Consider the following 20,840-nt stretch of genomic DNA (forward strand, 5'->3'; position numbering starts at 1 on the left):
TTTGACAGCTCAAGACTAAAGATCTACTATCATTCGGTACAGTCACACCCAAACACGAACACTTAGGTAGAGATGCCTTTGCAATCTGGTGCCATAAAAGGGGACAAAAACACTTCGACAAAACTTACCAAGTCTGTTAAAGTTAATGTCCTTGAAAAAGATCGTAATACCATCCTAAGCAACGGTCACCTTGACGACAACTTTATCAATGAATCACAAAACATTTTGAAGAAGCAATTTCCGAACATTGGTGGCTGGTAAGATACTCTGCTCTGCCAAATATCGTTTTCTGCTGTTTCTGAAGAATCTGTCCAAATTCACCACACTAGGAAAAATAATTGGCTTTGTTCAACGTCGATCAACGAACATTTGCGGGTTTACGACAGTTCGTCTAGCGAGGAATGGTTGGACTTGAGCTGCGAGGTACTTAAGACTGCCGCGGGGTGCGAGTGGCTCTGCACTGTCTGCTGACCGCCAGACTCTAAGCGACTTCGTACTTGTTAAAGTGTTATTTCGGATCTCTCAACAGTTAATAATCGTTAAAATTTGAAAATAAAATTGAGTTGGATGTAGTAGTCTCCACTACTGTTAAGACATAGACGTTGATGTTGATTTGCAATTGAAAATAAGCTGAGAGTTCTAATAGTTCAGAATAGAAACATTTCTATTTATTATAGGCTTTAGGAACGACTTATATTAAATAAGAGTAGTTACTTCGTTCTTGTTCAGAAACTATTTTATGTTATTTAATTAGAAAATCAGACTGAGTTATTCTTGTGACTGGACGCAATAGTCTTCACTATTGTTATGACGTTTTGTACCAATGTTGATTCGCATCAGAAGAAGCAAGGATTTATTATAACAATTTCAATCGTTCGAATGCTGTAGTTTGTTTGTATTTAATTCCTACGTATAATAAATGCGGCAGAAATGGAACGATATGGCTGTTTTTCTTTATCTTTATTGAGGAATGTTGTGTTGTCACTGAAAAGAACATCGACAAAAAGCTTCCAAATAGAATAAGTTACCAAATATGATACAAACGATGCTTAAAAGGAAATTTTGGAAAGGGGGTCCAAATCTGCGAAGGGTGGTCCGCATCCGCTAGCGGATTTTGACCGGGGGGTGTCCATATTCAGAATGTTTAAGTCGTGCCGGAATGTTGAAGTCGTGCCGTAAAGTTAAAGTCGTGTTAAAGTTATGAAATCCATATTTTTTAACTAATTTTTTAATTGTGTTAAATGATCTAAGTATCTTAGTATAAGTGTACAATTGGCCTTGAGCTATTGTATTTCATTTTTAATTCCATGCTTTCGCAGATCTATGGCATCGTTCAGGAACGTAAATAATTTTCTATTTTCTTTCCATTTCCCAACGATACCGTAGATCGGCGAAAACTTGGAATAAGGGAGAAATACAGTTGCACAAGGCCTTAAAACTTGGAATAAGGGAGAAATACAGTTGCACAAGGCCTTAAAACTTGAAATAAGGGAGAAATACAGTTGCACAAGGCCTTAATTGAATCGTTACCTTGCCTGGTTTCTAAGGTCTGTCGATGTATACATAAATCGCTGTTTCGCGGTGTGACCATGTGAGCTAGGATTGGTCCCGGGTTTCCCATTTATCTTGAAAACTTTTTTTACCTTGAAAATTTCTGTTTTTGCAGCGAAGATAAGCGGCTGCGTTATCAGATGATTTTTGCGAATAAATTACCCTTGTGTTTTTTTCTCCCTTGAATTTTATTTATGTGTAGAATACGCAATTGGAGTAAGGAGAATACTTTCGTTTTCTTGATAAATAAGTGTTTCTTTATAACAATACCTCGCGGGGTCCAATGCTTGGAAAACATTATGCACCCTTAGCCACCAGATCTGTAGGTTCTCTATATTGTTTCATTATGGGACTGAGATGATTTTGAAAACTTTATCGTAATTATACATTTTGTTTACATTCTAGAGCTGCAGAAAGAGTTGGAAGGTAATTTATTAGTTACCTATGGTAATGAGTCTCAGTAACTTTTACATTGACAGTGTCTCAATATTCACTCTTTGGAGTACACATTGAATATTTACGTTTGTTTTATTTTCTTTATTTTATCATAGCACATTCTATTGACGAAAACTGATTTAAGCATCGTATTATAGATTTACAACCATGACAATAAACAAAACACGTTGGAATAATGTAGCTCAATGCTTAGAAATAAAGCTGGATCGTTCCCCGGCTGCAGAGTGTGCATCTCTGTAAAGTAAATTGGAAATATCATCCAGTTTACTTCGTGCTCTTTGAATACAATCAAAGAGCACGAAGCTGAGTGCAAATTTTAAAAAAATCAACTAAAGGTGTTCATTTACAGTGTATTAATAGTGTTTATGGATAATTATTAAATTACGGGTGAATCCATAACAACAATAGAAATTCTTTTATTTGACATAATAGGATGAGCTTCTTAAGAACAAGAACTATAAGTCGAACAACTTTACTTTACTCTCTTCTTTCTACTCTAAATGCAATACCTATAATTTTCTCGTCAGTATTCATGTACAGTACTTTAAACCACCTTTTCTTCGCACCAGTTTCCTAGACGATGAATACTAAAACTTTGTATCCTTCCGGAATGTGTGTGCCAGCCTCAGTTGTAGGCTGGTCCATCTAAAAGGTTTCTGTCCGTATCTCGGATTTCATCTTTGAGACCGCATTTTTCAATGAGCCTTTTCAGCGTAGGTATGCTTTTGTTAATGCTGTGATATTTGACTAAAAGTTCAAGTAATTTATCATTAATAAATCCCTTGTTCAAATAACTACGAATCGCTCTTTGAGTGCGAATGGTTTCAAAAGAGCAGCACTGCAACTTGGTATACCGAATTCCAGGCAAAAAGCTGTAAATTGAACCCCTGACTGAGAGAGAAATATCACCATATTATTCATGCCAGAATGCAGTCTCGGAATTTTATACTTTACTAAAAAATACATATGGTCATGGTCCGTATTTTTCGGGAATACCGGAATACGGTAATTAAATATAAGCAATTTCCTTCGCATCTCAGAAAAAAAAAGATTTTTCCTGTGACCGCAATGTTTTAGTTTTCTCGGGGAAAAAAACGCTTTGCAGTTTACTTTTTTTTCCGGCAGCGAGTATGTAAATTATTTTAACTTTTTTCACTTAGGCTTTGAGAACAAAGATTTATTTCAGTTGTCTCCCAGATTTTAATTGCTCGAGTCTTTCATCCCCTGTGTGTAGCAGCTCAAGAAATAACATGATGCAGCTACCTGTTTTCTTCTTCTTTTTTTTTACTTCGTACCTTTTTAACTCAATAAAGTGAAATATAAGTGAGCCACTCCCCATCTCTTCACTTTATGTACATTTTTCCTCTGTGTGATATTCCTTCAGGACTTTATGAAAGTAGATCTTCATTGCCTGTGTTTTCATGCATGTTCTGCATCTCGCAAATAGATATCTAGCCATAGATATATATTCAGCTTGGTTTTTTGTACGCAAGTGGTCTCCGTAAAATCAATAGATTAATGCGATGATTTATCACTCTTATTCATAATCACTTATTTATGCTTTTTTTTTAAAATTTTTTTATCAGCAAGTGTCATATATTGGCGATGTAACATAATTTACAGCGACGTTGAAAACGGCGAACGGCAAATTAATAAGTAAATGCTGCTAAAAACTAGCAATAGGGGTTATGTTTGAGCTCATATAAATATTTTATATATCCAAAAATGTGTGTTAGGATGTACAAACACGTGTGTTTGGAAATCAATTAGCAAAGGAATGCGACACTTGAACAAATGCTGGTTCTATTGTTCGGACGAACTTTGTAAGGCAGAGGTTTAGGGAGAGGCTATGCAGGTCCTCCAACCTTTAAATTTTTTCAAGACTTTGCATGCTTTGAACACACTCTCCAGCCGGAGTAAAAGGATATGATTTTTTTCGCGTGCAGCTTGCCAATTTAGGAAAACATCAACAGCCCACTTCTCTTTGTACTGTACTGACTGTTGGTCTTCGAAAATTCGAGCAAAGAACTTATATTTGGCTTTCTTTGGTGGTCGAAACTGGCAAGACTTATCCCTGCATAGCTGCTTATTTCACTTTTCAAAATCGCAACAGAGGAGGTCAATGCAAAGTGCTTTTGCCTCTCATTAAAAAGCCGCACTTGTAAAAAACACAAAAACATATTTCATCACACTGCCTAACAAATCTGTTCATGTTTAATGAAACAAAAGAAAGCAAAAACTAAATACACGCATGATCTTTGTTTTGCTTTTGTGTTTATTGCTAATAAATTAGACCCTTTGGAGAAGCCATTCTATAAACTCGGGCTTCGTGTTTCATCAGGGTTTCTAAACACTCCAATACAATAAAAGCACTCGGCCGCTGCCTCGTTCTTTCATCAGTTTCCTCGTGTTTAGAAATCCTGATGGAACAGTCGCCTTCGTGTATGAAGCATAAGTTTTGCCTTATAAAGTATGTTGACGAAAGCAATCAGTCATCATATCAGTCCATTTTTCCTCCACTAAATCAGACTCGGCATAGCCATTAAAATTTACATCGATCTGGTTTGCTTAGTTTCTCCCAAATGTGATCGAAATTCATCCGAACTTTTCATCGCTAAGTCTTCTAGCAATTTAATTGGAACGGTACCTCAAACTTATTGACGGTTATTTATATAAGTTTTTGAAGCGAAATAAGAAAGGTTTGCGAGGCAAGTGTCGACAAGTTTTTGCGCGGAAGTTACCCTTAATTCTTACTTGAGATTTTTAGAGTTTTTCCGAGTGAAAGCTTTTGATTGAAAAATCTCCTATTGGACGTTCTGTTGTACTATATCGGTGAGCATTCTTAGTTGTTTGTTTGATTCTCGTCGCCGGTGCGACAAAATATAGGGCTTCTTTGAATATTCAGCAACACTTCACTTCAAGACATGTCATGATTTATTCAGAGTAAACCTTCATTTCTTTGAGAGACACAACCAGAGCCAAAAGCTGTCTCCACAATCCCTCCTCTTTTAAACGTAAGTAATCAGTGAGGTTTTCTCATCCACGGGTATATCCTCATCAAAATCAAAAGGGACCTGAGATTATTTATATCTTACTTCGTGGTAATTCTCAGTTTGCTTGCCCTCCTCCGCCGAAAAAAAAGTAAATATAGTTGGCTATGTTACTAAATCTCTGTAGTTCTCAAGTTAATTCCACATAGCCTTACAAGTTGCACACTGTACGCGAAGTATAAAAGGGAGAAAACAAACAAAAATACATAAAGAAACAAGTAACAGATTCTAGCCAGTTAACAGCAATTGTTTTGTTTTATCTTGTTTTGTTATTCGAGGCTCGCATTTCGCTTGCACTTTAGACTACAATTTGAGAAGATAAAGAAAATTCTTGAGTAAGCGACCTCATAAAGAAAAGCAACAACGGCAACAGCGCTACTTAATCAGACATTTCTGCGATAAATAATCCTTTTATTTGTTTCTGTTAACTTTTATTTATGTATTGAATGCACTTGGAGTTGGGAAAATACTTTTGTTTTTTAGCTAAATTAGTCTTTTATTTTAGCAACCCCGCGCAGAGGTCAATGCTTGGAAAAAAATTACGCACTTTTTGTTCAGGTTGAAAAAATACATTTTTGAAACTGAATACCAACAACTCAATTCTTTTTGTAAAATAATATCTACAATGAAAGTGAGAAGGGTAAATCGTGGCTTGTATGAGGTGTAAATCCGACCATGAAAACTAACATTCCAATAGCCATTTGTTTGATTGATTATTCTTTGGAGCGTATGCGTGGTTTTTACCTAACTTAATATGCAAATATTTATGTTTCTTTGGAGGGTTTACCGGAAACGTCTGATGAGGGGCTAACGCTCTATATCTATCTATCTATCTATCTATCTATCTATAGATATATATATATATATATATATATATATATATATATATCTATAGATAGATAAATAGATATCTAGCTATCTATCTATATCTATATATATAGATATAGATAGATAGATTGATAGATAGATAGATAGATAGATAGATAGATATCTTTGTATCTTCCACCGACGAAGAACCACATTAGTTTTTAGAAACTTGCCCCTCTTTATTTTAACACTTAGTTCAGTTAATAAATATTGCTTCTAAGTATTACGGTGCTTTCAATAAGATTTGGACTACGTGGCTACCTTGGTAAAGCACCCGCCGGAGTTTTCGGTGTTAAACTTCGGCAAACAATCATTCAAATTAATATTAGTCTTCTTTGTTACAATTGTTTATCTGTTCGTTTTATTTCTGATCAAAATCTTTCATTCGCTGACATGCAAATCTGCTGCCTGAGTTTCAAATAAAGGTCCTCTAAAAGGACATAGATTTACTGGTTACCGAAATTTAAGTCAGTATGTTCTCGGAAACTCAAAATCCATTTTGCTTTTTGCCGGAAATGGTTAAAAGTAGCCCAAAAGAACTCTTTAGGATCGCGAGGTATTTTAGGTCTTACAATGAAAGTTTGTTTGAAAGCTTCCAAAAAGTCACAGAAAGATCCAGAATGATGGTAACCATCCAAACCCGCATACAGTAACACTAAACACTTTCGTCACGCAGGGTACAAAAATAACCCAAGGTAATATCATGTGTGTATCAAATTTCCACATGTACATGTTCGGAAACGTTCTCAAATTTTGATAATACCATTATCTCCGCATGTGTAGTGACTAAATAAGTTCCGATGATAGTATTTATATTTTCAAACTTATGCTACCTTGACCGTCTATTATTGAGAAACTTGGAAATTATTTCTGAGTAGATTACCACTAGGACATTTTGAACGAAAATCTAGAAGTTCATGGCTATTTTGTTGTTGACTTAAAAATGGTCAGGCTATTGGAGGAGAAAGACTGACTTTGCTGCATGTTTCTTTTGTAAGAGATATTAATGCCTTAATATTGATACATGGCCTAATTCCTTCCAACTAACAGTGAGCATTTGAAATTAGAGAATGAGACAACTTACCACATACATTATTATTCTAGCGTTCTTATCAGAGTCCGAAAAAGGCGTGAATAGATCAACAACGTTCCGTGGTACTGTCGGTTATTTGTTCTGTTCTGGAAAAACATAGTGGACAAGTTTGCTTTCTTACTTTTAGTAGCAAATTAGTCGAAACGAGGTCAAAACCATATTTTGGTGGTACTGTTTTAAAGTCTCGCTCTAGAAAGGATATCGATAAAAGCTATAGCATAGCTCCTTCTGCAAAGCCAAAAGAACAGAGCTTTTCTTTAAAACTTGTTTGTGGGAGTATTCTTAGCATAATCTGAAGATGGCGGAGATGATTTTTCATAGTTATTTCCTATTTTATTTTCATTTTCGAGAACAGAGGGAAATTTCCATATGTTTCGCTTTTCGTCGGGATGTTTGTTTAAACGGATAACACTTCTATCAACGATACATGCGTTTTCATCTTATTCCTCCTTTCTCAGCAAATTTTTTGGAAGAATAAATGACTCCTATCGTACTTGTAATGTACGTAATAGGAAAGTTGATCTGTCAAATTAGAAATTCGACATTGGAACAGAACCTAACTTATGAGTTGCATTCATGGGAGAAAAACAAACGAAAATACTAAGAGGAAAACATAAAGAAACAAGCAACAAATACTTGCCTGTTAACAGCAATTTGTTTGTTTTATATTATTTTTGTCTTGTTTTGGTATTCGAAGCTCGCATTTTGCGTGCTCTTTGGACTATGATTTCAGAGGATAAAGAAAATATGTAAACAAGCAACCTCATAAAGAAATGCAACAACGACAACAGCGCTGTTGTTGTTGCTTTTGTTAGCAACAATAACATTAAACAACATCAAACTCAGTTTAAATACAAAATCTCCGTCCTTCATTTGCTCTTTTGGGTTCCTAACACTCAAAGATTTATACATTACAAAAAATTTGGAAGCTAAAGAGTTCAATTTCAGAAAGGATTTCGTTTTTGCTGAAAGGAAGTATTATTCATCGCACCCTTAATGTTACTTCTCCGAAAAAAAAAACAACAACAAACGAATGTTATCAATGCTCGCCCTTTTATAAAAGGTCTACGGTAAAAGTATGTATATGCATGGGTATTTCCTGCTTTATCAGTTTGGAACTGAGATGATATTGCATACGTATCCTGGTTCATTATTTTGTTTTCATTTTAGAGTTCAGGACAGGTAAATTGTTTATTATTGGTTCAGTAATTTTCTCTTACTGTCTTTCAATATTTACGTTTACACTGTGTACACTGATGTGTATATTTGTTTAAATGGAGCAAATATATTCATTTATTACATGGCAGAGTAGTCTGATTGGTTTTTACTTGGTCGCCTTACGGACTGTTTCCATGGAGACGGTTATATGCCATATATTTTTGTTCTCGAAAGCCGCCAAATTCAAATCTCCAACAAAAATTGAAACGTTGTTTATAAAGATTGAGCTTTCAGAGGTTAAAGAAAATTTGTGAAGAAGCTACTTAAAAAGGAGAGCAGCAACATCAAACTCAGTTCAAATACAAAACCTTAGTCTTTCATTTGCCCTTGAGAGGCTTTGTACGCTTGTAGATTTATGCATTAAATAAATTATTGAAAGGATGCAGTTCAGTATCGGTAGATATTTCGTTTTCGCTTAGAAAAAATTATTTTTCATCGCACTTTCCCTGTTATTTCTCCGAAAAAAAACTCGCTGCCGTAAATGCTCATTCTTTTATAAAGGGTTCGAGGTGCCTAACTCTAAACGTACATATCATGTGAAAATTCAAGTTTTCCTATGCATGAGTATTTCAGCGATATCAGTTTGGAGGTGATATGATTTTGAATACCTTATCTGAGTAAGTTGTTTATTATCGGTTTAGTAATTTTCTTCTAACAGTGTTTCAATATTCACAATATCATCTACGCCGTCAGGTGCATATGTGTGTTTCTTTAGATTGAGCCTTTGTATCGAATAAATAAAAAAAGGAGCACGGTCGTTAAACTTTTAGCCATCTGGTTGGCTAAACGGAGCTAGGCTATCAGCATTTAATCTAGTTCCGATCTCTAGCTCCTCAGAGCTTACAATTTCGAAAGTAGCAGAACTACCATAAAATGCTTGTTATTTCCTTATTTTTCTTTTATTTCGAAGAGCAGAGGGGTATTTTCACATCGAAAGCGACTGTCAAAAATTCGTGGCTGGTATGACGCGGCGTTTGGTCTCGGCCAAGGGACTTGTCAGATACTCTTCGTATATTTCAAGCGAACTCGTCGAGAATCGCGCTTTAAGTCCGTTCGCCAAGTCAAGATGTTAGCAGGCTGGCCCTCTACCGATTCTCATTGATTCTGTAACTGAAATTAAATAAGCGCCTAGCTGGTTATAACATTCTAGTTGCTAAATATGTAAAAATTCCTGCTGGGCGGCCTCCATTTTTCAAAGAGCCAGTTTACAAACAAAGCTCAAAAATCTGACTTTGCATATTTTGGCGATGTTTACATGGTATGTTCTCAACAGAAAAGTTTAAAACACATGGAAAGTACATGGCTTTAAAAGAAGGGTCTCTTATGAGCAATATCACCGAGACAAATATTATTTCTGGCAGTTATCTTTTAAGAAGGAATTGACCAACTTTTCTGAGGACTACTCGACGTAACCACAAACATATAACCCAAATCGTGTGCATATCATCCAGATATCGAGTGCCGTGCATTCTTCCGTGGGAGTTTGAAGAACCCAAAATCCTCTGGCGATACACTGTTAACTTTTATTCACGTAAATAATACGCACTTAGCTTTTGGAGAATATTTTTAAAGGTAAATTAGTGTTCTGTTATGACAACATCTCAGGGGTGGGGCTAATGCCTATAAATAGATGATGCATTCTACAGCTACCAGATGTGTGGATTCTTTATGTCATATCAGTAAGGGATTGAGATGACTTTGCAAACCTTATCATAATTCGTCATTTTGTTTTCATTCCAGAGTTCATCAAAGAGGTACAAGGTAATTTATTAGTTAACTATGATAATGAATCTTGGTAAATTTTGTTTTAACAGTCTCGATATTCACTCTTTGCACTACACATTGGATATTTATGTAAGTTTGATGAAAGTAAATGTATTCAGTTATGAACTCCATATTTTTTAAACTCATTTTCGTGGAGCACATTCTATTGTGTTAAACTGATTTAAGCATCTCAGTGTAAATATATAATTGGCCTTGAGCTTTCGTATCTCTCTTTTTAATTCCACGCTTTTGCAGATCTTCGGCATCGTTCAGGAATGGAAAGAATTTTTTTATTTTTCTTACATTTCCTGACGATACCGTCGATCAGCGAAAGCTTGGAATGAGAAACACAGTCACTGAAGGCTTCAATCTAATCGTCCACAGATCTTCGGCATCGTTCAGGAATGTAAAGAATTTTTTTATTTTTCTTACATTTCCTGACGATACCGTAGATCGGCGAAAGCTTGGAATAAGAAATACAGTTACTGAAGGCTTCAATCTAATCGTCCACTTAATATGTTGTGGTTCAATTTTATCCTTGGTTCAAATTTTATATTCTTTTGTTTTTGGGTAATGTAATGTATGATGGTGAGTTTTAAACAAAGGGAAATAAAATTTGAACCAAGGATAAAATTGAACCACAACATATACATAAATCACTGTTTCGCTGTGTGATTTCCATTTACCGTAAACTGTTTTAGTTTTTAGTTTTTTGCAGCGAAGATAAGCAGCTGCTTAATCAGACATTTCTGCGATAAATAGGCCTGTATTTGTTTCTGTTAACTTTATTTATGTGTAGAGTACACACTTGGAGCTAGGAGAATACTTTTGTTTTCTTGGTAAAGTAGTGTTTCATTATAACAACACTTCGCGGGGGTCAATGCTTTGAAAAAACGATGCACTCCTCAGCCACCAGATCTGTAGGTTCTCTATATAATTTCATCAAGGGATTGAAATGACTTTGCAAATCCTATCATAATTTATCATTTTGTTTTTATTTTAGAGTTGACGGAGAAGGAAAAAGGTAATTTATTTGTTACCTATACTAATGAATCTTAGTAACTTTTATTTTGACAGTGTTTCATTAATTATTAGTCTCATTCTTTAGTGGGGTTTACAAACAAGGTGTATACACCATTAGCACATGACACCACACACCCAAAAATATTCTCAGCATGCCAGATTAGCACTGGTAACGCACCGCGTGACACAACACATTGGATATGTATGTATCTTTGATAACAGCAAATATTCAACAATAAATTTAGTTTCATTTTCTTTATTTTATCATAGCAGGTTCTATTGACTTAAACTAATGTAAGCATCAAATTAAGAATAACGCAGCTCAATGCTTAGGAAAAAAGCTGAGTTGTTCCCCGGCTGGAGGGTGTGCATCTCTGCAATACCCACCACAGACAGAACTTAACTAATTACTTTTTAACGGCTGATATCCGTGTGATCCAACCAGCTATTTACGGTCAAATGTTATCCGACAATGGTCACGGGAAATAATTCTGAGACGGATTAAATAATATTGTTCACGTAGTCAGGTCGTTTCTTAACTTTAGCGGAATCTGACTTAGAAGTAAACTAATTTTTAATTATATGATGGCAGCTGAGGTTAACCGTTAGCCGTAGGACGGCAAAAATTTTGTCGTTAGGCCTAAAAATTGACAGATTTTAACCGTTGGTCGTATAGGAAGTTAAACGTAAAAAATTTTTCTTTCAACCGTAACGCATGATCTTAGAATCACATCTTCAGTCCCTTTGGAGATCTATGCGCGAGGTCCTTCACTCTGCTCTATTCAATTAGTCCTGAGTGTGGATGTATTTACATTAATCTATTATTTCTATTGATACAGTTTTCGTCGTTTTTGCTGTAAGGTAATGCAAAGAAAATTTTTTTTTTCTACACTCCCCAAAAATTCACCGATTCTGTAAATTGAACATATTAAGCGCGTAGCTGGTTAATTATAATATTCCAGTCGCTAAATATGTAGAAATCCCCGCGGGCCAGCCTCTATTTTTCATAGAAGCAATTAACGAACAAAGCTCAAAAATCTGATTTTCTTCATTTTAGCGATCATATCTGGATGTAATTCTTTTTTTTTTTTTTTTTTATCAACAAAAGTTTCAAACAAATGAAGATTACATGGCTCTAAAAGAAGGGTCTCTTATGAGAAATATCCCTAAAAGAAATATCGCTTCTGGCTAACATCTTTGAAAAAAAATGGTTAGCTTTTATAAAAGACTACTTGACGTAACTACAAACGTATACCCCGAATCGTGTACATATCATCCAGATACCGTGTGCCGTACTCTCTACCGGGGGAATTTGAATATTATCATTATTTGAAAAGTATTTTTAGCAAAATCAGGTCGTATCCTAACTTTAGCAGAATCTGACTTAAAAGTAATTATATACTGACACCGCCCGTAGTCAATATGAAGTGAACGCTTGGTCATTAATTAACTCATATGTATCACTATGTTGCACTAATAACCATATTTTAATATTTCCAAATGATGAAATGTCTCATTACATGACTCTCTGAAGACTGAGAGCTAACAACAACAGAAAAAGGGTAGCATTATATTTTAAAGACAACCTACCCCTCTTCAACTTGCATGAAACAACCACAGGTTATTATACCCGCTAACACATGATTTTAAAATTACATCTTCAGTCCCTTCGGAAATTTATGCTCGAGGTCCTGAAGCTGTTAAGGCATATGACAAAGCCTTAACGGGGGGAAAGGCCTGCATCAAGAGAATACCAGTAATGTTGATCGGACAGGAGCGGACAGGAAAAACTAGTCTCAAAAAGTCCTTAAAAGGAGAAAAATTCAATGAAAAAGAGGAAAGCACAGTCGGGATAGACACTGACTCTTTATACTTTAAAGTATCAAAAGAGATTTGGAAAAGCGGAAAGGTGAAGGAAGAAGTAGAATTTGAGCCAGAAGATCAATTTGAACACCTTGCAGCAGCGAAAGTGATCAGTGAATTTTTAAGGAAAGAAATGGAAAATTTAACGGGGTTTCGGCAAAAGTCAGATTCTGACTCAGAGTCAGATTCAGAGTCTGAGCTAGAGTCTCCGGATGGATCAAGCACAAACATTTCTCGTTATGGCTCAACTAAGCCCTCAAGAAATATCGAATCTTTACACGGAAAATTGCCCGAGGAAGTAGCCAGGCTGGTTGAAAAAATGCTTCAAGAGGAGGAAAATGCAAACCATGAAGACTACATCTACTCAGTTCTATGGGATTTTGGCGGACAGTCAGTGTACTACGAAACCCATCCAATCTTCCTCACGGAGAAAGCTATCTACATTTTGGTGTCTGACTTGAGTCGTGATCCAGACAAGAATGCCATCCCGCCTGTCAAAACAGGACTTTTCGAGGACAAAGTGGACAGTGACTGCAGTAAAACAAACCTTGATTATCTGGACTTTTGGATGTCATCAATTTATTCCTTGGTAAGTGCAGATGTTCGAAGCTCTCAAGAGACTGCTCCGAATGTTGTGCCACGGAGGCTTCCCCCAGTATTCCTGGTATGTACCCATGCTGACGTGCCGTTTGATGGATCTAACGCAAGAGACCTTGCTTTAAAAACGTACGGCTTTCTGCAGCACAAGACCTACAAGGAACATCTGTATAAAGATGTTTTCGTCGTGGATAATACAAAGTCTGGCAGTGAAGAAGAATGTACTGAGGTTAAACGGCTGAGAGAAGAGGTGCTTGCTGTTGCGAAGGAGCTGCAACTGACGAAAGAAGAAATTCCGGTGAAGTGGTTGAGGTATGAAAACAAGCTTCGCAAAAAGCATGACAAGTGGATAACACGTGAAGAAGCCAAGTGGATTGCATTTGAAGACTGTGCGATCCAAGAAGATGATGAGTTTTCCACTTTGTTGAACTTTTTGCATGATCAGAGAATTGTGATTCATTTTAGTGGTTCTCCAGAGTTGGAAAGGATGGTGATATTAGATCCTCAGTGGCTTGTTGATGTCCTCAAAAGCGTAATCACTGTAAGACGTTTTAAACACACGGAGCATCCTGTCAAAGACCTGTGGATACAACTTGAAGAAACCGGAATCTTGGATGAAAAGCTCATTGACCATGCTTGGAGAGACTTGCTCGACAACCAAGAAAGTCACAAGAGCCTCATTGCCATCATGGAGAGATTAAGCTTGATTTCCCCCTGGCCGTCATCTAAAGACAGCAAGCAGTACCTTGTACCGTCCATGTTGATGTCACCCCCAACAGATGACGTCCTACAGCTTCTCGACTCTGTAAACTTTCCATCTCTTTTTGTAACATTTGCATCAGGTCGAGTGCCTCCTGGTCTATTCTCCCGACTTATCCTTCATTTCCTCCAGTGGTGTGGTGAAGAATGGAAGAGCAAAGTGAACCCAGAGTTGTTTCATAATTTTTCCATGTTTCACATTCTTCCAGACCAAGGTATCTCCGTTATTTTTTGGTGCCATTCCACAGCCATTGAAGTCGCCGTTTACAGCGGAGGCAATGACAAGAAAAGAGCCGATATCTCCCGTGCTGTTCACTGGAAATTGAGGTTTATACTCGAATGCATGCGGAAAGAGTTTCACTGGCTCAACAACGTGAAGTATGATATGTGTGTCTGCTGCCCTGTCTGTTCTCGACCAAGGTCGGTAAAATGCCGCGATCATGACGTGCGTGGATGTGAGTGTCTACACTTCTTGTCAGAATCTGATTTGAGACAGCGTCAACATTGTAACAGACAAGGACGCAGCCTTCTTGGGGATCGCAGGATTCGGGTCAAGCAGTTTGAATGTTGGTTCTCAGGCGGAGAAGAAGGGGAGGATGCTGGAATATCCACGAATCAGGTATGTTGTCAGTCCCATCCTCTTCCTTAGTTTGATGAGACGCTAATACTTTTTAGGTTCAATGATATTTTTATAAACTGGTTTAAAAGTGGATTTAATTTGTTTTCTTAGCAGGTGCAAGCTCTTCACACAACAAGTCATGGAGGTTACCTCGGTGCAAAAGGCATATTTTCTATAGAAGGTAAAGGTAGCTATCTTTTATGTCATTATATCATAATAACAATGTCGTACCTAAAGAAAGAGCCAACAAGATCCCTTCTCGTATAATTTTAGGAGCAATTTTATTAATACCATTGTTTCTCCTGGAACAGACTTTTAACCAACTCAAAATATTTGGGTGTCAGCAAAATACATTCCGTCTACTTAACTTTCTCTTATTTCATTTAATTTCGTTTTTCGTTATTTCAATTCGTTCTAAATCCTTTTCAAGGAAAGAAACGGAAGGATCTTGCGCTGCCCGATAATATCAAAACCTCCATCCAGTCCATTCCACTCAACTCAGGAAGTGATGTTAAGGACATTGTGATTCAGTTTCAAGAAGCTCTGCAGTTGGAACCAGCATCTTTAATCAGTCCAGAGCCAGAGACGAAAAGTATGATTCGTGGCCTCGCCTTGAGAGCTAAATCTGAGAAACGGGATGATTTGGTGAGACACTTACGAGAGATTACACCTGCTGGTACTACTGGTGAGTTCAAAAAGATTATTTTTTTCCGCATGCAGGAGGGGGAATAGGTTTAAGATATAAAGAAGTACTCACACAAGCATCCTCTCAATGCAACATTAAAATAATATCGAGGTGTTCTTGATTTTAGTGTGTAGCTGTATTTGTTGATGATGCCCTTTTGATCTGCTTTAATATATTTTTTCATTTTGGTTTAAAGTTTTCTAAAATAAATACTGCTATATTTATCTCCCTTTCCTGTTCTTTTGTCTCTACAGGACCGTTGTTGAATGAGGATATGTCAGTTGGTTGCATGCCACATAAGCAATACAAGGATTTGACGTTCAGCCTCTCGGGTAAGGAATAAGTTGGCGTCCGCACACCCATTTATTCATAAACTAATTTTAACCTTTGATTCAACTCATAGGTTGTCGTCTCTCGACTCTGAAAAGGACCCTCGAAAAAGCAGATGCGTTTTCAGATCATATTCCAGCTGGATTAATTCATAGCGAGCTAAATTTCGACAGCTTTCGTCAAAACCCTTACCAAAAGGATGAGATGAAAATAATTTAGACGAAATTTGGAGGATATCAGGCGCCAAGAAAATGTTAGCAATGCAATTTATGCTATTTAACCATGCGGTCTACAATAGAGTTTGATTTAAGGTCAAAACCTGTGTTTCAATTGAAACAAAATTTATGAGAGAGCATAATATGTTTTTCTACGCAGGTGGAGACGAGTGGAAACTGTTGGCAGAAAAGCTGGGTTTCTCCCAAATTGAGATTCGCTTTTTAGACAAGAGAGTTGTGAATCCCTCGGACGTTGTCCTTGGCGCTGTGGGAAACCATCGCCACCTGAGTATTGGAGAAATCTATGACACATTGGTCGACTGCGAGTTACCAGCTATTGCTGATCTAATGTAATTAGAATATGAACAGCGGACAAAGATGAGCCACACAGCAAGAAGTAGAAGCGAAAAACAAGGTTGTGACCGACGACGTATTAGCAAAACATACATGGAACAATGTAATTACTGAAATTTTAATCGAGGTGTTAGAGCCTCAACCTGTTTTAAACACCATTTTAGCAGTTTTATAGTCATTTGCAATTGCCTTTTTATAAAGTAAAAAGAAAAGAAATCATAGATCACATTTGAAATTAAGCCTTCATTCATCTAGCGGTCAGATGACAGGCTTTCTTTAGTTTTCCATTTGGATGTTATACTAGTTTTTTTAATATTTGAATAATTATTTCTATTAATCTCCATATAAGACGTTTGTTACATTGCAAAAAATAGTACAGAGATCTAATCAAGCCTAAAAGCAGAGCTCCAGTTTGTTTTTTATTTGTTTGTGGGTTTTTCGTGCCTTCATTTAGTATTTTCGTAGAGGGGTTGGTTAGAGTGGTGTGGGGGGGAAAAAAGTGGTAATCCAAGGTATTTTACTGCAGTTAGAGGGTAGGAATTCTTTATTTACTCAATATACAAGGGGTTTTGTACAAAATGCACCAGTAAATCTAATTTGTCATTTCTAGCGAACAACAAATTTTAACATGGTGAGGACATACCGAAATAATACAGTTTTGCATTACTTTTATGTCTCATTGGCTATAGTTTTGGTGCTAATCAATTCACTTCTTTCTTTCTGAGTGTTTCGTGCAATTAATTGTTAAGGAACAAGAACAAAATGTTCATTTTATCAGGATATTGCTACAACATAATAGCAGGGATTTACGGTGCAAGGAAGGGATGGAATCTCCCGCTAAAGAGTTCAAATAAATAACGTACAAGACTCGTTTGAAATCTAATCGTAAGCAGCAAGTTTTTCCTTCTTATTAAGCATCGACGAACTTTCTTGAAGCGCGGAGCTCGAATGAAGTAACCCGGTTTCCTTGCACATGTAACGTCTCTGTATTGATATCCAGTTTTCATATTTTCTTGACTAATTCACTGTTAGAAAACAATGATTTCGTAGTTAATAGCACATGTACATTCAGTTCAACATCAGATTATCCTTTCAGATTACAGTTACCCATTTATACCGTTGGGTAGGGAAAGAGGTTTTGAGAGTGAAGTGCAGCGATGAAAAAAGTAATGATTCGATCATCGGTTATGCATAAATTAGTTTTGAGTTTAACTACTGTAGCAGCACATCTTATCTTACGCTTGACCTATATGTATACCTTGTATGCCAATGTAAAGCCAAAATAAAACCGTGTGTGTTTTAGCTTATCATGTGATTGAATGAGAAAATTATTAAATCTAAGTTTGCTGGAAGAAAATGAAAGATCAAGTTGTACATTTTTCCTATTCCATTTCTTCAGATTTCCCTTTTAGCCGAGGTTAACCATTCATACTCCTGAATAAGGAAAGACATTATGAGAGAAACGAGTCTCTGATTAAAAAGACAGAACACAATGAGCTGAACAGGGCAAATGAAGCTATTCACCATCACCCCCAGTCCCCCTTCCACAGCTCCCCTCCAGTGTCAAGGTCAGTTAAGGACCTTCTTGACCTTTTATCGCTGCGTTTAGTCATTGCTGAACATAAACCAAATTCAAGTTGATTGTTTTCTTTAATTCCCTTTGATGTAAATTGTTACCAGTGCTAACTTTGTCTTTCCCTTTTTCCTAAATTGAACCTTCTTGAACTTGATGAAGATAGTTATTTTTTTCACTTTAATTTATTGAATCTATTTATTCTCAATGTCTGGACACCTACCGGTCCTCAAGCTGAAACTATCCTTGATCTAATATCCTTGCTCTGTAAATTCAACGATTAAACGAACGATTAAATAAGCAGAAAATGAAACAGACTGCCCAAGCATGACATGCTGGTTGGTTTTTGTAACTTTATAGCAATAACTGCGAACTGCAATTCGACGGAGAGTTGCACGACCAAATTGAAGTGACCTAAATGAACAACCACAAAAAAGAGAAAAATTACCACTGGCATGCGTTTTTATTATTCTTCACTCCCTGCCAATAAACTTCAACTCGTATTAAGGATAGCGCTGACGTAGTTCAAAAGCTCTGATCCGGATATTTTACGAACACATAAATTTTGTAAAGTAATGTGGGTCACATTCTCGAAGTCGAAGCTTGCGTGATAGTTCTCGTGGAAATAAAATACCAAACTGCAATTTAGGCATGTGACTTTATTAATGTCACAGGTATCACCGAGAAGGCTTTCAGTTTTTAAGGGCACTATGATCTTACTCCAATAAAATGGGTCAGGTGGCTGCTCCATATATTTTAATTGCTGGTTTTTTTTTTTTTTTTTGAAGAGCACTCAATTTTCAATTTTCGTCATCTTTTCGTTATTTGTATTTTTTTCCAAAATGAACTGTCAGGAATGTCTCAATAACTTTGAAATTCTCGGTGCGATTTACGTACAATGTTGTGAGAGGAAGTAAAGTTCAATCCTGAAATAGTATATTTTATATGTACATGATATAATTACAGAGAGAGTGCAGCGGGATCTTCCATGTATATTGGGCTTTAGTGAGAATATCGTGTAATTCACACTTCTGATCAGTAAACATAAAAAGCTCATCCGTATTCCAACGACTTAGTTTGGTCTCTCTACTTTGTATATACTTAAACGAAAGAAATGTTTTAATTGTGTGTCCACGAGAGCACCGGACAGTCGTGCTACATGCCATCTCACCGATTTCAATGAAGCTTTGCCAGTTTAAAGGGTCTACCCCAAAACTCAAAAAGACAGTGGTTTCTGTTTTGGTTTTTTAAAGGGAAGATAGACAACCCCCCGGTTTTTCTTGGTTTTCACTGAGGAAATTGCCTCAAAATAAAATGTATGAAGCTCTCACTGCAATGGTATGTAACCAATTACTCTGAGGGTTTGCACACATATTATATTTGACAACTTTGAGGTCCAATATTCCCCCTTGCCAGAAAGCTACAACACTAATCTTAATTCCCCTCGATAATCCATCATTTCATCTCGGAAAATCATCAAAAAATCTTTGGGCGCTACTGTATTTTTGTCTTGGACGCCTTTTAAAAGCTGTGACGGTGACAAGTTTCTCTCAACTACACCTGTCACGCAATTATGGCTCTAGTTGGTCACTTGACCAAATAAACCTACATTTTTTAGCTCTTCATACAAGATGATTGATTAAGAAAGCCAAAACCTATGAAAAACTTTCGTGGCGTTGCGTTTCTTTCTTATGTCGTTTATTACTTTGGAGATTTGCTAAAATCAGCAAATATGGCTTTTGTACGGCACAAAACATTCATTAGTCTATAATTTGATTGTTTATCATCGTCACTGCTCATTTTAGGAGATTTTAAAGTTACACGCTGCGTGTTGGTTGACATTATTACAAGTTCCAGTGTGCTACAACTTCGGCTTCTACAGACGAGAAATTTTGCGCTCTCGCATGAGAGCAAATATCAATAGCTCTATCTTTATCTTAACCTGAGAAACATGCTGCAAGGATTTCTGACTGAGTATACATCGGAAAAATAGCTTTCATGTTTTAGAATCAAGGCGTGTTTTCACTTTACTTTGTTTTCTTTTTGTACAAGTGAAAACTTTCATATTCAGGTCGGAAAACAAAATGCTCAGTGATATCGCTCTTTTAAAAAGGCAGGCGTCTAGTCGGTGGTTTCTTATGTAATTGCCAGAGTGCTATTGGTCAAAGAACCATAGCTTGAGTCAAACGACATGAAGTTTTTTATCGATTTCTTCTCGCCTAAAGATTGCTTGAAGTGTCTTAAACACCGAGATCGATCTTTATTAAAGAATGAAAATAAAAGGATCGACAATCTCCAAATGAAATTCGCAAATACGTGCGCACTCAAAACATGCCTTGAATCCCTATAAAACCAAGCAATGGGCTTAATTTTCAACAGACAAAGTTGTCAGTTATTGCATTGGTCCTTAGCGACATAAGAAATCTCTCAGGTACACTGCCAAAATCAACTTGTGGCAAATCTTTTAGTTGTCGACTTTCGTTCTTAGCCGCTAGAAATACCATTACCAAAGCCACGGAATACGTAACTTTCGGTTTTTGTTTTCATATTTTTGTTTTTTCCCACTATAAGTTATGTTTGAACGTCAATTAGCGATACGTTAGCACTACGTTAGCGATGCGGATTTTTTGTGTTTAGCAGCCATAACCCGAAAAGGTTCCGAAAAACGACCTTGGATTGAGATGGAGTGACGTGAAAGGTGAGTGACGTGTCAGCAGCTGATTGGCTATATCAAAAACACGTGAAAAAGTATCGTATTTTTTTTCACGTGTGATGTTACAGCTTTTCTCAGGGCTGGAAATCCTTGTATAACACCTTAGTTTA

General features: G+C 36.6%; 1 protein-coding gene across 1 annotated transcript; it reads left to right on the top strand.

Moving 5' to 3' along the window:
- Positions 1-9,988: 9,988 nt before the first annotated feature.
- Positions 9,989-17,751, top strand: LOC131782651 (uncharacterized). The gene is made up of 7 exons (XM_059099394.2): positions 9,989-9,996; positions 11,003-11,023; positions 12,687-14,860; positions 14,972-15,041; positions 15,291-15,545; positions 15,800-15,877; positions 16,251-17,751. Exons 3-7 carry the CDS (start codon positions 12,782-12,784, stop codon positions 16,442-16,444), a joined length of 2,676 nt encoding a protein of 891 aa, XP_058955377.2. The 5' UTR covers positions 9,989-9,996; positions 11,003-11,023; positions 12,687-12,781; the 3' UTR covers positions 16,445-17,751.
- Positions 17,752-20,840: the final 3,089 nt, after the last annotated feature.

The sequence above is a fragment of the Pocillopora verrucosa genome, chromosome 10, assembly GCF_036669915.1.
Source record: "Pocillopora verrucosa isolate sample1 chromosome 10, ASM3666991v2, whole genome shotgun sequence".
In the NCBI taxonomy this organism is placed as follows: Eukaryota; Metazoa; Cnidaria; class Anthozoa; order Scleractinia; family Pocilloporidae; genus Pocillopora; species Pocillopora verrucosa.

Excerpts from the sequence above, each read along its gene's own strand:
- LOC131782651 (XM_059099394.2), top strand. The coding sequence starts at position 12,782 with ATGTTGATCGGACAGGAGCGGACAGGAAAAACTAGTCTCAAAAAGTCC. Across the intron at positions 14,861-14,971 it reads CTGGAATATCCACGAATCAG|CAGGTGCAAGCTCTTCACAC; the intron begins GTATGTTGTCAG and ends TTGTTTTCTTAG. Across the intron at positions 15,042-15,290 it reads AGGCATATTTTCTATAGAAG|GAAAGAAACGGAAGGATCTT; the intron begins GTAAAGGTAGCT and ends ATCCTTTTCAAG.